This window comes from Salvelinus sp. IW2-2015, linkage group LG25 (assembly GCF_002910315.2).
Source record: "Salvelinus sp. IW2-2015 linkage group LG25, ASM291031v2, whole genome shotgun sequence".
NCBI classification, from domain to species: domain Eukaryota; kingdom Metazoa; phylum Chordata; class Actinopteri; order Salmoniformes; family Salmonidae; genus Salvelinus; species Salvelinus sp. IW2-2015.
The window spans coordinates 17,148,332-17,164,535 of NC_036865.1; the positions used below are offsets into that span (position 1 = coordinate 17,148,332).

General features: G+C 41.0%; 1 protein-coding gene across 1 annotated transcript in view; it reads left to right on the plus strand.

Moving 5' to 3' along the window:
* LOC111952061 (disintegrin and metalloproteinase domain-containing protein 12) overlaps positions 1-16,204 on the plus strand; it is a 144,005-nt gene continuing 127,801 nt past the window's right edge. The window contains 1 exon segment of the mRNA XM_023970514.2: positions 1-480. Within this exon segment, the coding sequence (XP_023826282.1) occupies positions 372-480 (109 nt within the window). The 5' untranslated portion in view covers positions 1-371.

Here is a 16,204-nt window from a genome sequence, read left to right on the forward strand (position 1 = left end):
GCTCTGATGTAAAAGAGTACGCTGGTCTCGTGAATCAGATTTCTTATGTAGGCTATCTCTCTCTGTTTTCTGTCGGACTCGCTTACTTATAATTTTTCAAACTCACTTATCAATGTCTTGGAGACATTACTTACTGCCAAGTCCTTGAGTGCGGCACGCAGGGATTTCAGCATGCTTGGATGAAAAGTTTTTGACAGCTCCTCTTTCGTGGTCCGGCTATAAGAAGTCAATACTTGTTCTTCCTCTGTTTCGGAGCTGACCCCACTCTACTGCTTGCATCCCGTATCTGTCAATCACTCGTGGACAGTATATTATGGTCGTGTCGGTGCAATAATTCATCCTGAACGCATTTCTTTCCTAAATCGGGCAAAATGACTAACTGCCGTTGGAAGAACTTTGCATTTCTAATTGTTTTTCATGTCTTGTCCATGTCAACAGCAACGGGCAATACAGACAACACACTTCTGAATTTACATGATGGTAAGTCTCTATTTGAATTAGCCATCAGCCATGCTGACAGTTTTATTTTGCAGTAGTTTACATTGGAGGTGGAGATACATGGGCTACTGTATCACATTTCTGTCAATTAAAATGTAAACGTCTAAGTATGTAGAGTTAAAGGTATCAAGCTTAATTCAGCTTTTATATCCAAGTTACCCATTAATGCAAAAAGCTCAAGGCTACAAAAAAAAATTCTGCATCTCAGTTTGGCCAAATCTAATACAAATTTAAGTGTGTGTGTGTGTGTGTGTGTGTGTGTGTGTGTGTGTGTGTGTGTGTGTGTGTGTGTGTGTGTGTGTGTGTGTGTGTGGGCGTGTGTACACATGTGTGTGTGTGTGTGTGTGTGTGCTGTCTCTTATACACATCTAGATGTGTATAAGAGACAGGTGTGTGTGTGTGTGAGAGAGGAAGAGAGAGAGGTTTGTTACGGAGGTGTATCCTGAGGCTATTGTTTCCTGCAAAGTGAGATGAGACAATAGCAGGAAAGTGACAGCAGTGCTGGGTGGAGAGAGAGTGAGTGAGTGAGAGAGAGAGATACTACTAAGGAGATTAGAGCTGTGCTGGCTGAGGTGACCAAACCACCTCTGGAGTGTGAGAGTGTATGTGAGATGCATCCTTTGATCAGAGAGAGGATCTAGTGAGAGCCTCTGGCATCTGTGAACACTCAGCCTGTCAGCTGGACTAAGCCACAGGGACTGGCCTCAGAACAGCTCTTATCATCCCTCTCCAATCCACCTGAGTAGAGCCTTTCTGTCTCAGAGTCAGTGGTAGAGAGAGAGTGAGAAGTTAATAAACAGTCTGGATAAAAAATAGTTTTGTAGTGGGTATTTGGTAACCTGGATGAAACTGTGTTTGAGCAACTTCTATGGTCCCTCCATGAACTATAACATTAGTGAGTGTAGCTATTAGATGGGTTAAGTTAGGCCTATATTTAATAACCCCACATATACCCTAGTTTATTCATGCCATATAAATAGTTTTTCCATCATCTCAACATTACAGCAGAGACAAATGGTAATGACAGTGTTATCGTTCCATCTGCTATGCTCTGAGAGGCCACTAAAACAGAATATATTTTAGAAACACACAAACATTACCCTCTGGGACCTGCTTGGCTCTGAACGGGGTGTACAAAATCGTTTGAGAATAGTGTGTATTGGAAATGGGGCAAAACCATGCTTTGATGTCTGCAGGATATCTCCTGAGCTCCTCCACGTAGTGGTAGTTAGCATGTCTTCATCATCAACGAACGTGAAATATTGGACGTACTCTACTCTTATAATAAGATATCGATGTCTCATTTTCAATGTCTAGGCTACATCATACTTTGTATAGCCGTTTGGGGGATGTAGCAGGGAGCTAAACGGTCAAGTTCTTGTAGAACTTTCTCAATAGTGATAGTTTGACAATGTTCACCTTCTTACCTGCAATTTAGAGATAACTGAAAGGATAGTTCAGACTCAATGCCATTGTGGGTTCATATCACAATGAATATCATTCTTTCCCATAGAGGCTGTAGGATCCTGTCACGTTCCTGACCTTATTTTTCCTTTGTTTAACTTTGTTTAGTTGGTCAGGACGTGAGCTGGGTGGGTAGTCTATGTTTTGTGTTTCTATGTTGGGGTTAATGTGTTGCCTGATATGGTTCTCAATTAGAGGCAGGTGTTTGACGTTTCCTCTGATTGAGAACCATATTAAGGTAGGGTGTTCTCACTGTTTGTTTGTGGGTGGTTGTCTCCTGTGTCTGTATGTTCGTACCACACGGGACTGTATCGTTTGTTTGTAGTCTATACCTGTTCGTGCGTTCTTCGTTATATGTAAGTTCTCAAGTCCAGGTCTGTCTACATCGTTTATTTGTTTTGTATTTCTCTAGTGTTATTCGTGTTTCGTCATTTTCATTTAATAAATTATGTCTACCTTCAACGCTGCGCTTTGGTCCAATCCCTACTCCTCCTCTTCATCTGAAGAGGAGGAGAACGACCGTTACAGATCCTACTGTGTTCAGTGGTGATTGTCAAATGAGGGGGAGTCTCCAAGACCTCCCAGAAAAGCTGGACTGTCAACCCAGAGAAAATATAAATTGAGTTGCTTAACCATAATCATAGCTAGAGGAGCGATATTATCCTAATTACTGTGTTACTACAGGGTTGTCAAACAACGTGAAGATGAGTGGGAGGTCGGTCTGCTTTGATAAGAGCCTCTTAGTGAATGGCTTTTTCATTTCAGACCGATAAACTCTTAATCTTGTTTATTCCAATTAGCCTACATAGATTTAAACAAGGTTGTGTACTTTTAGGTTTGTGATTTATCCAGAGTTCAATAAACAATTAGAGGGAGCCAAATTACCATGATTAGATTTGAGGATATTATCTATTCAGTCAGACTTTGGTTGTGTCCAAAAATAGTGGAGAAGGGGCCGGGAAATTGAAGATTTTACTCTGACCGGACAACAAAGGACACACAGAAGCACAGTCTGAGACACACACACTTTCCTTGAGGAGTGTAGCTCTCAACACCATTTCCTTGGATGTAACTCATGTCACCCCTCAGAATGCTATGGAATGCTGATGTATGGCTGACGGCTGCCCCCGTTGCCACTCCTCCCTCTGGAAAACCCATTGAGGGAATAGTCTTCCTGGGTTCAGGCCCCAGCTCATTGGCTGTCTTTGACATTATGGGGGCATGTTGGCATTAGTTGTTGCCGTCTTGGGACTGTGAGACATAGTCATCAGTGTCTCTCTCTGTTAGCCGTCATTGGCCATTAAAGTTGTCTTTGTGATTTAGCTATCTGCTGCTTGCCAAACGCTGCTGCTGCACCACCCTGGGAACAAACAGACAAACACACAACCTGACGTGCATCCCAACACACAGATGCATGCACACATGAAATACACAGAAAATACACTCACAAATATGACCCACCACCTGGATTCTATGTAGCAACATTTGAAATTCAGTTTTTTACGTGGGATAAAAGTAGAGACTCAGCTTGAAAATGGTATATCATACACTGCAGTTGAGGAACAATGGGGGGGGAAATCTGCTTTAAAGTTGATAAATTTGTAACACCGTGAATGTTTTGGTACCTACTGGAGAGCTCTTCTTTGTCTACACCCATTCAGCATCATCCACACCCTCTTAAGTCTTAGCCCCACCCATCTCTTTAAGGATTCACATGTGAAGCCACCCCTCTCATCGTCAGCCATCACTAGCACATCAGAGGCGGGTGCCTATAGACATAGATTAGGAATCACTGGCCGCTTTTAGAAATGGATCAATAGCCATTTTAATAATGTTCCGTATCTAGCATTACTCATTTCATATGTATAAACTGCACGCCACACTTCTACGGTATCTTAGTCACTTTTAAATTGTGTGTACATATTGCATCACCCATTTCATATGTATTTACTGTATTGTATTCTATACTACACCACTGACTGTTAAACAGCCATCTCCAGCACGTCAGAGGCTGCTGCCTATAGACATAGATTAGGAATCAGTGGCAACTTTAATGAAATGAAACACTACCCACTTTAATAATGTCTCCGTATCTTGCATTACTCATCTCATATGTATAAACTGTACTCTATACCATACTACGGTACCTTAGTCACTTTAATTGTTTGTAAATATTGCATCACCCATCTCATATGTATATACTGTATTCTATACTATACCACTGTATCTTAGTCCAATGCCGCTCTGACATATATGTATATTCTTAATCTATTCCTTACTTAGATTTACGTGTATTTTTGGTATATGTTGTGAAACTGTTAGATATTACACGTTAGATATTACTGCACTGTCGGAGCTAGAAGCACAAGCATTTCGCTACACCTTCAATAACATCTGCTAAACACGTGTATGTGACCAATACATTTGATTTGATGTGCTTAACAGAATGAGTAAGGTAGTGAAGGTAACAACCAAATATTTCAAGACTTAAAGTGGTGAAAGTAGTAGAAAAATGTAGTAGTAAAAATACACTTCGTCTAGTCCTTGGCATTATCCTAATCTGACTTTGGTGCAGGTCATGTTGTTCTTCACATTAACGTCTCTGGTAAACACACACTATATTTGTCACATGCACAGGATACAGAAGGTTTAAATGGTACAGTGAAATGGTTACTTGCATAGTGTTGTATTTTGTTTAGACATGTAGCTAGCTAGCTAAACAATTAACCCTAATCCCAACTCATACTATCATGCACCATGCAACTAAAACGAACTAAGTTCAATGTTAGCTAGCTAGCTAACATTAGGCTATAACTAGCAATTCATATGGATTTCTGAGATACGGATAATATTACTACACAGATCATACACGTAACGTTAGCTAGTGAACCAGCCAGCTAACACAAGCTAGCTAGCTAACAGTATGCTTTAACTTGCAATGAAAATGACTTTCGGAGAAAATTAGAAACATATAATATCTGAAAATGTAGCTAGACTCTTATCCATATACATGGATGAACGCTTCTCCCTCTCTGTCATGGATGCCATAGTTGCCCTTAGTTTGAAGATGTAATCCGGAGACAGCCGTTTTATACAATAGCCTTCTGTGTTCTCTTTTCGGCTCTCTCCGCATTTGGAAATCATCTCTCTGCTTCTACTGGGCATTCCAATGATTTCAAAACTCAGTCAACTTCTTCCGTGACATCAACACTTGATCGCTGTTTCTTCCCCATCACTTTTATCAGAAGACTCTACAATGTCTGGTTCAATGAAAATGTCTTTACATAAATCAGGAATTTCCTCATCATCTGATTTGTTTTCAGAGTCAGAGAGAGTCAGCATGGCACAATCGTACTCCAGAAAGTTGTCCATCACAACTTTTTCCCACTGATCTTTGTCGATAGTGCTATTAACTTCAGGGCAGCAATGTTGAGAGCACTAGCAACACCTTTTCAGTTATTCATGATATCTTTAAAAAAAGCAACGGTAGAAAAGAATATCCACACATACTGAGCAGCTCATGTTATACTGTAGACAGAAGCCTGGTACATGGCAGACCAATCCGTACTCATCTCTTGACATGTCCAGCCCATCCATTATCTCAGACAATTATGGCTAGCGGGAAGGTTCCTGTATTTGTCCGTGGCTAAACCAAATATGCTCGTGATTTAACAATTGTATTAGTATTTTCGAGTTTGTTATTAAGGCACATGGTAGTTGACATGTTCCAGAAGGCATTTCTGGCAAAAACAAACGTTTTTTTTTTTTTCACACACGATTTATCGTCAATGTTTCAGTTGGAGGGAAAAAAGACTACATAACTGTCAGTCAGCAAACAGTTCCTCGAAACCTAATTCACTATAATTATATAATGAACAAAAATATAAACACAACATGTACTGTAAAGTGTTGGTCCCATGTTTCAGGAGCTGAAATTAAAGATTCCAGAAATCTTACATACGCACAAAAAGCTTATTTCTCTCCAATTTTGTGCACACATTCGTTTACATCCCTGTTAGTGTGCATTTCTCCTTTGCCAAGATGATCTATCCACCTGACAGGTGTGGCATATCAAGAAGCTGATTAAACAGCATGATCATTACACAGATGCACCTTGTGCTGGGGACAATAAAAGGCCACTCTAAAATGTGCAGTTTTGTCAACAACACAATGACAAGATGTCTCAAGTTTTGAGGGTGCATGCAATTGGATGCCTACTGCAGGAATGTCCATCAGAGCTGTTGCCAGAAGAATTTAATGCTAATTTCTCTACCGTAAGCCACATCCAACGTTGTTTTAGGGAATTTGGCAGTACGTCCAACCGGCCTCCCAACAGCAGACCACGTGTAACAACAGGACCTCCACATCTGGTTTCTTCACCTGCGGGATTGTCTGAGACCAGCCACCCGGACAGCTGATGAAACAGAGTAGTATTCCTGTCTGTAATAAAGCCTTTTGTGGGGAAAAACTCATTCTGATTGGCTGGACCTGGCTCCCCAGTGGTGGGCTATACCCTCCCAGGCCCACCCATGGCTGCGCTCCTGCCCAGTCCTGTGAATTCCATTGATTAGGCCTAATTCATTCATTTCAATTGACATATTTCCTCATATGAACTGTAACTCATTAAAATCATTGACATTTTCTTCAGTATAAAAAACTCACTTAGAAAGAGTAACAAAACCCCTAGTTGCCATAGTTCTGCAGTACATTGCTAACATACAGAGAGAGGAAAGCTTCGTATTAGCCAGTTATTCCCAAACCTGAGTTTTTTTTGTAGTGGACACTGGACACAGCAGCAGAACAGATCACCACACTGGGCAGACAAAGAGCACTCGGACAGAGCAGTGTGAGAACCCCATGGGCACACTCACAGAGAACGGTGCCTGCCAGATGCCAGGCTTCTCAATTGGATGCCATTGTTAGGGCTGGATGAAAGGAGGTCCATGCTAGGGGGCTCCAATCGTGGGCAATGCTAGGTGAGCCTAAATGCCACCTGAGAGGTAAGAAAGGAATGATGGAGAGGGTAGAGGACTTCATTGTGCAGAGTGATTCTGACAGACGTGTGTGTGTGTGTGTGTGTGTGTGTGTGTGTGTGTGTGTGTGTGTGTGTGTGTGTGTGTGTGTGTGTGTGTGTGTGTGGTTGTGTGTGTGTGTGTGTGTGTGTGTGTGTGTTGTGGGTGTGTGTGTGTGTGTGTGTGTGTGTGTGTGTGTGTGTGTGTGATCATTGGGACAGTTGCAGCTTTGAGGACTTTTTTTTAGCAGCAGCGTTCTTCATGCCACTATTGGAGTGGTCACCATCACTCACTTAAAGGAAAGTTGTATCATTTTTCTGCGTCTCTGAGCGATGTTCTATCGGTCCCAAGGGTCATTTTATGTGTTTGTGTATCTGAGCTATTCGCCGTTCAAGCAGGCAAAAATACAGCCAGTATGACAAGTTTTCCCCTGGTCAGTTTTATGGATTGACCTTTAGAATGCTTTTGATGGTGAGCAGAGCTTGTTCTGAGGTACTGAGAATATATTATAATAATTGAAATACTTCTTGAAAGGTGAGTGCTGAGAAATAGTGCTACTCTGAAATGTGCTTTGCCTTAAACCTGTTGATGTGTTTGTGTGTGTGAGCATACTGCACACATGCCTGCAAAAATGTAGATTTTGAGGGCCTTTTGAGTGGATCTGAACATCCATGTGTGTTTTCAGATGTATCAAATGTCTTCACTAAAACCCCTGTGCTGGGTTTACTGAGGTGATAGTTGGAAAATGCTTCTCCGCAGCTGCCTGTTAGGTGTTCCTGCATGTGTGATCAGTTACTGTAAGCCAGAATCGCCAGGTCCCCATTCTGGGATCCCCAGAGCTTGGAGCCAGAATCCAAGGTAAAAAGTGGCTCCTAAGCCGATGCTTCCTCTGCAGCTCCTGAGGGATGGGAGGGCATGGACCCCCCCTTAACTCACACATACCACTCCCTCCAGGATTCTGCGATCGCGGTGTTTTTTTGGCAAAAACAACAATTCCCCGCATATTACGTGAGGGCTTTCACTTTTTCTGTGTAAAACTGTCCAGCAAATCATTGTATATTGCCATGCAAAATGTCAGAATTGCAGCAGCAGAATCAAACATTTTTGTCTGCAAATATCACAAAAAATTTACATACTGTACACACACATATGCACACACACATGCACATGCAGACACACACACTTCAGGGCCCTCCCTTAACAGAACATGCTTAAGTGGTGAAGATTGGGGGTTTCAAATTACCATTATTTCACCATGATCCACCAGCCCAATGTTTACCCAATCTTCCACTTAATCGGCTTGGCTGTTTGAAATGGGGGTGTGGGGCCCAACAGTCATGATTAACATCCCCTTTTCCAGTTAGCTCCAGCTTCATTACTGCATGCCTGTAGAGTGTTATCACTTGGCAAGGTAAGGAGGGAGGGAGCTGGCGATGGAAGGAGGAATCGGGGATAATCATTTCAATGGCCTCCAGGCACACACACACACCTACAGTGAGGTCCCTACAGAAAGATGACTTCACCAGGGGCTTTGGACAGCATGACGAGCGCTTCTCAAGAGGACAACTGGTCCCACTTAGCACAGCAAAACAGTCCTCCCATTACATACAGGTCAAGGAGGGCCGGAGAAGGACTGGGTGTGGGACTGGTGGTGAGGGGATGTTTATATAAATTATTCCCCATCTAACCTCCATACCACCCCGCAGATGAGAAGGATGTCTACTGATGCTTGTAGTTTTTCTCCTCTGGCATGTTTCTAACGCCAGGCTGTTTCAGCTTTGTTTGGTGTCCTGGTGATGTCATAACAACACATAAATCGTCCATATTGTGATTGGCTTGAAGGACATACGTGAAGCAGCACTGTATCATGTATGAGGACAATTCACTATTTTGGTTTTGGCAACTAGCTACATTGACGTCCCTCAGGGCAGTATGTAAGCCATAAAGAAAGGCTTATTGGGTTGTGCTATGTAAGAGGTTTCTTTTCAGGTTGCCTTTAGCATCCAATATCATGCTATGCCACATTCATCATAAATATCACAGAGGAGAGAGTTAGCACTAGCTATAGGTTTTATTAGTGTGAGAACATGACTTCTAATAGGAATTGTTTCAACGACTTGGTCTTTTATTGTGTGCATAGTGATACAGTACAGTTTTAATAAGGGGAAGTGTAAAGCATTTCCTTTGATGTAGCGTTAGCCCTAAAACCATATCTGGCTCGTTCAAAAGAGGCTTGTGTCTTATGAATGGGGCCTTCCTTTGTACTGTAGTACTGTACTTTCAGAGTGATGAGATGGCATTAAAGTAAGTCTATGCTGCTAGACGTTCAGGTAGTTAAACGATGCATGCTACAGAATCAATTTGATTATGTTTTGTTAGTGTTAACAGAATGGGTCCAGCACTATTGACTTCAATGGATGGTTCCTCATTCAAAGACTCATTGATGTTACAGAGGTAGGCACATGACAGGCAATCCCTTGCATTGCAAATTAGATTTATAAAACAATAATGTTCCCTGGAAGGTACACTGTTGGTTTATATACTATCTACAGTGAGCTCCAAAAGTATTGAGACAGTGACATTTGTTTGTTGTTTTGCCTCTGTACTCCAGCACTTTGAAATTGAATTGACTATGAGGTTAAAAGTGCAGACTGTCAGCTTTAATTTTAGTGTGTTTTCATCCATATCTGGTAAACCGTTTAGAAATTACAGCACTTTTTGTACATAGTCCCCCAATTTTAGGGGACCAAATGTATTGGGATTTATATGTGTATTAAAGTAGTGAAAAGTTAAGTATTTGGTCCCATATTTAAAGCAAACGATGAAAACATCAAGATTGTGACTCTACAAACTTGTTGGATGCATTTGCTGTTTGTTTTGGTTGTGTTTCAGATTATTTTGTGCCTAATGATAAATAATGTATTGTGCCATTTTAGAGTCACTTTTATTGTAAATAAGAATAGAATGTGTTTCCAGATAGTCTTGAATGAATCGTGAATAATGACGAGTGAGAAAGTTACAGACGTTAAAAATATCATACATACCTCCAAGACATGTTAACCTCTAACCATTACAGTAACAGGGAAGGTTAGCATTTTTGGAGGGGATATTTATGCATCTCACTCATCATTATTACTCTCTCAGCTCTTTTCTCTTCTCTCTGTCTTTCTCTCTCTCTGTTTCTCTCTCTGTCAATTCAATTTACATTTAAGGGGCTTTATTGGCATGGGAAACACATGTTTACATTGCCAAAAGCAAGTGAAATAGATAATAAACAAAAGTGAAATAAACAATAAAAAATATACAGTAAACATTACACTCCCAAAAGTTCCAAAATAATAAAGACATTTCAATTGTTATATTATGTCTATATACAGTGTTGTAATGATGTGCAAATAGTTGAAGTACAAAAGGGAAAATAAATAAACATAAATATAGGTTGTATCTACAATGGTGTTTGTTCTTCACTGGTTGCCCTTTTCTTGTGAGAACAGGTCACAAATCGTGTTGCTGTGATTGCACACTGTGGTATTTCACCCAAAAGATATTGGGGTTTATCAGGATTTGTTTTTGAATTCTTTGTGGGGAGGCAGGTAGCCTAGTGGTTAGAGCGTTGGACCAGTAACTGAAAGGTTGCTGGATTGAATCCCCGAGCTGTCGTTCTACCCCTGAGCAAGGCAGTTAACCCACTGTTCCCCAGGCGCCGAAGACGTAGATGTCGATTAAGGCAGCTCACTGCACACATTTCATTTGAAGGCATTCAGTTGTACAACTGACTAAGTATCCCTCTTTCTGTGTAATCTGAGGGAAATATGTGTCTCTAATATGGTCATACATTTTGCAGGAGGTTAAGAATTGCAGCTCAGTTTCCACCTATCAAATCAAATCAAATTTTATTGTTGGCAGTGTGCACATAGCCTGTCTTCTCTTGAAAGCCAAGTCTGCTTACGGCGGCCTTTCTCAAAAGCAAGGCTATGCTGTACATAGTCAAAGAGTCTGTACATAGTCAAAGATTTCCTTCATTTTGGGTCGGTCACGGTGGTCAGGAATTCTGTATTCTGTCACTGTCTTTAGGGCCAAATAGCATTCTAGTTTACTCTGTTTTTTGTGAATTCTTTCCAATGTGTCAAGTAATTATCTTTTTGTTTTCTCATGATTTGGTTGGGTCTAATTGTGCTGCTGTCCTGGGGCTCTGTGGGGTCTGTTTGTGTTTGTGAACAGAGCCCCAGGACCAGCTTGCTTGGAGGGCTCTTCTCCGGGTTCATTTCTCTGTATGTGATGGTTTGGGAATCAGCCTAATTCTGCTCTGCATGCATTATTTGGGGTTTTACGTTGTACACAGAGGATATTTTTGCAGAATTCTGCATGCTGCGTCTCAATTTGGTGTTTGTCCAATTTTGTGAATTATTGGTTGGTGAGCAGACCCCAGACCTCACAACCATAAAGGGGAATGGGTTCTATAACTGATTCAAGTCTTTTTTGCCAGATCCTAATTGGTATGTCGAATTTTATGTTCCTTTTGATGGCATAGAAGGCCCTTCCTGCCTTGTCTCTCAGATTGTTCACAGCTTTGTGAAAGTTACCTGTGGCGCTGATGTTTAGGCCGAGGTATGTATCATTATTTTTGTGCTCTAGGTTAACGGTGTCTAGATGGAATTTGTATTCGTGGTCCTGGCAATTGGACCTTTTTTGGAACATCATTAATTTTGTCTTACTGAGATTTACTGTCAGGGCCCAGGTCTGTGCAGAAGTTCTAGGTGCTGCTCTAGGCCCTCCTTGGTTGGGGACAGAAGCACCAGATCATCAGCAAGCAGTAGACATTTGACTTGAGATTATAGTAGGGTGAGGCCGGGTGCTACAAACTGTTCTAGTGCCCTCGCCAATTCGTTGATATATATATGTTGAAGACGGTGGGGCTTAAGCTGCATCCCTGTCTCACCCCCCAGCTCTGTGGAAAGAAATATGTGTTTTTTGCCAATTTTAACTGCACACTTGTTGTTTGTGTACATAGCTTTTATAATGTCGTATGTTTTTCCCCCAACACCACTTTCCATTGATTTGTATAGCAAGCCAAATTGAGTCGAAAGCTTTTTGGATATCAACAAAGCATGAGAAGACATTGCCTTTGTTTTGGTTTATTTGTTTGTCAATTAGAGTGTGCAGGGTGAATATGTGGTCTGTCACATAGTAATTTGGTAAAAAGCCAATTTGACATTTGCTCAGTACATTGTTTTCACTGAGGAAATGCACGAGTCTGCTGTTAATGATCTCTCTCTCTCTCTTTTTGTCAGTCTCTTTCTCTCGCTCTCTTTCTCTCTCTCTCTCTCTCTCTCTCTTTCTCTCTTTCTCAGTATCTCTCTCTCTCAGTATATCTCAGTCTCTCTTTCTCATATCTTGCTCTTCTTTCTCTCTCTCAGTATCTCTCTCTCGCTCTCTCTCTGTTTCTCTCTCAGTATCTCTCTCTGTTTCTCTCTCTCACGCTCTCTCAGTATCTCTCTCTCACTTGATCTCTCTCAGTATCTCTCTTTCTTTCAATATCTCTCTCTCTCAGTATCTCTCTCTCAGTATCTCTCTCTCTCTCTCTCTCCTCTCTTCTCTCTCAGTATCTCTCTCTCTCTCTGTTGTACTCTCTCTGTGTCTGTCTGTCTCACTCTCTCGCTCCTCAGTATCTCTCTCTCTCTCAGTATCTCTCTCTCAGTCTCTCTCTATCTCTCTCTCTCATCTGTCGTCTTCTCTTCTCTCTGTTTCTCTCTCTCTCTCTGTTTCTCTCTCTCTGTCTCTCTCTCTCTGTTTCTGTCTATCTCTCTCTTTTTGTCAGTCAGTCTGTCTTTCTCTCTCTCTCGCTCTCTTTCTCTCTCTCTCTGTTGTACTCTCTCTCTGTTTCTCTCTGTCTGTCTGTCTCTCGCTCTCCCGCTCTCTCTCTCTCAGTATCTCTCTCTCTCTAATTAGTGTGTGTAAGGTGTATATATGGTCAGTGTGCGATGGTTGGGGAGAAAGCCAATTTGACATTTACTTATAAAAAAAAATATTGAAGAAAGGTTTGAATTCTTGAATTCAAAATGCTACAGAAAACCTTTCCCGAGTTGCTGTTTACGCAAATTCCCCTGTAATTATTGGGGTCTGATTTGTCTCCATTTTTGTGGATAGGGGAGATGAGCCCCTGGTTCCAGACATCAGGGAAGCAGCCAGAAGTTAAAACCATGTTGAACAATTTAAGCACAGCATTTTGCAACTCAGGCGTGCTGTTTTTCAGCATTTCATTTCTGATGTTATCTAGACCACAAGCCTTTGATTTAATAGATTTGAGCTTTTCATTTAGTTCTTGTTGGGTTATTGGGTAATCTAATGGATTATGTTTGTTTTTAATGACTGATTCAAGGATGTTACATTTTTCTTTAATTTCTAATTGGTTCTGGTGTAAGTATTTTTTTGGGATGTTTTTGTATAGATTATCAAAATAAGTTTTCCAAATTCCTTCATCTTGTATGGCTAATTCTTGTGGCTTTGTCATGCTTAAATTGTTCCACATGTCCCAGAACTGATTTTGGTCAATTGCGTTTTCAATTTCATCAAGTGTCTTGTTGGTATAATTCAATTTCTTGTGTTTTCAGTGTATGTTTATACTGTTTCAGAGTTTCAAAGTATTCATATCGTAGCTCTGGGTTGTTTTGCTGCTTATGTTTTTCATTTGACTTTTGCCTTAGAAAATACCTAATTGTTTTACATTCGTTATCAAACCATTTTTCAGAAACATTTCGTTTTTTGTTTTTGATGTTGCATTTCTTTGGTTTTCTCAAATCTGCTTTCGGTGCTGCTTTTTGGAATATGCAATTGATGTTTTGAGTAGCCAAATTGACACCTTCTTTATTGTTTTGGTATTGTGAGTTATTGAAGAACTGCATAGAGTTCATAATTTAATTTGAGTTCAATGTTTCAATGAATCTCTCTGCACTGTTTTGACCCCATCTGTACGATTGGTTTATGTTGTAGAGTTTATTGGGCTGTTTTTTTTAATGAATATTGCCGGTTAATTTCTTCAGAAACACGTTGTTCTGACAATGGTGTCTGTGGGCTGACAGTGAATGCACTAATGGAGGAGGGGTCAATGTCAGTGATGGCATAATTGACTACACTTGTCCCAAGAGCTGAGCAGTAAGTAAACTGACATAAAGAGTCCCCTCTGGTTCTATTATTAAGCATGTACAGGCCTAAGGCTCGACAGAGATGCACTAACTCCTTCCCATTTTTGTTCAGTATTTGGTCAGGTACCTTGTTATCTATATTATATAATAGGTCTACTATACAAGGAGGGGTGTCCAAATATGTGGTGGTTACCACCCGCATCAGTGTAGTCAGGCTCAGAACCTGTTCTTGCATTGAATTCTCCACAAAGAAGCACTTTACCCTCTGCCTGAAATGTAATGATTTCTGTATGGAGATTGTCAAAAAACTGATCATCCTAATATGATGAATCTGAAGGAGGAGCATAAGCTGCACATATGTACACATCATTGTCACAATAGATTGAACCTTTGTTAAGTTTTGCCAAATGTGATAAGTACCTTTTTTCATTTCATTCAGTGCTAAGTCCTGCTTATGCCAAATGATGATTCCACCTGAGTCCCAGCCCCGTTTAACATTTTATGTTTGATTGATGGAAGTAAACTTTCTCTATAGCCTGAAGGACACTGAGTATCTATGTCTCCACAGACACCATGTTTCCAGTAGGATTATGATGTCCTGTCCCTTGATGTTTTTAATCAATTCTGGATTTGTTGTATTAAACCAAAATGTGAAGAGTATAGGCCCTGAATATTTCAAGAGCTGATAGTTAATGATCTCATTTATAATAAGTGATATTCACTGGTTTGAGTAAAGTACATTGAAAAAAAACTGAATAATAATATATATATATACAGTGGGGAGAACAAGTATTTGATACACTGCAGGTTTTCCTACTTACAAAGCATGTAGAGGTTTGTAATTTTTATCATAGGTACACTTCATCACATTGTATGTTTTAAGTAATTAATTTGCATTTTATTGCATGACATAAGTATTTGATACATCAGAAAAGCAGAACTTAATATTTGGTACAGAAACCTTTGTTTGCAATTACAGAGATCATACGTTTCCTGTAGTTCTTGACCAGGTTTGGCACACACTGCAGCAGGGATTTTGGCCCACTCCTCCATACAGACCTTCTCCAGATCCTTCAGGTATCGGGGCTGTTGCTGGGCAATACGGACTTTCAGCTCCCTCCAAAGATTTTCTATTGGGTTCAGGTCTGGAGACTGGCCACTCCAGGACCTTGAGATGTTTCTTACGGAGCCACTCCTTAGTTGCCCTGGCTGTGTGTTTCGGGTCGTTATCATGCTGGAAGACCCAGCTACGACCCATCTTCAATGCTCTTACTGAGGGAAGGAGGTTGTTGGCCAAGATCTTGCGATACATGGCCCCATCCATCCTCCCCTCAATACGGTGCAGTCGTCCTGTCCCCTTTGCAGAAAAGCATCCCCAAAGAATGATATTTCCACCTCCATGCTTCACGTTTGGGATGGTGTTCTTGGGGTTGTACTCATCCTTCTTCTTCCTCCAAACACGGCGAGTGGAGTTTAGATCAAAAAGCCCCACGAGGTGAGATGTATTGTGGATGTATTTCAAGGCATACCTTCAAACTCAGTGCCTCAAAAATAAAAATACATGAAAAAAAACCAGACCTCCACAAGTTTGGTTAATCCTTGGGAGCAATTTCCAAATCCCTGAAGGTACCACATTCATCTGTACAAACAATAGTACGCAAGTATAAACACCATGGGGCCACGCAGCCGTCATACTGCTCAGGAAGGAGATGCGTTCTGTCTCCTAGAGATGAACGTACTTTGGTGCGAAAAGTGCAAATCAATCCCAGAACAACAGCAAAGGACCTTGTGAAGATGCTGGAGGAAACAGGTACAAAAGTATCTATATCCACAGTAAAACGAGTTCTATATCGACATAACCTGAAAGGCCGCTCAGCAAGGACGAAGCCACTGCTCCAAAACCGCCATAAAAAAAGCCAGACTATGGTTTGCAACTGCACATGGGGACAAAGATCATACTTTTTGGAGAAATGTCCTCTGGTCTGATGGGAAAAAAACAGGACAGTTTGGCCATAATGACCATCGTTATGTTTGGAGGAAAAAGGGGGAGGCTTGCAACCCGAAGAACAACATCCCAACCGTGAAGCA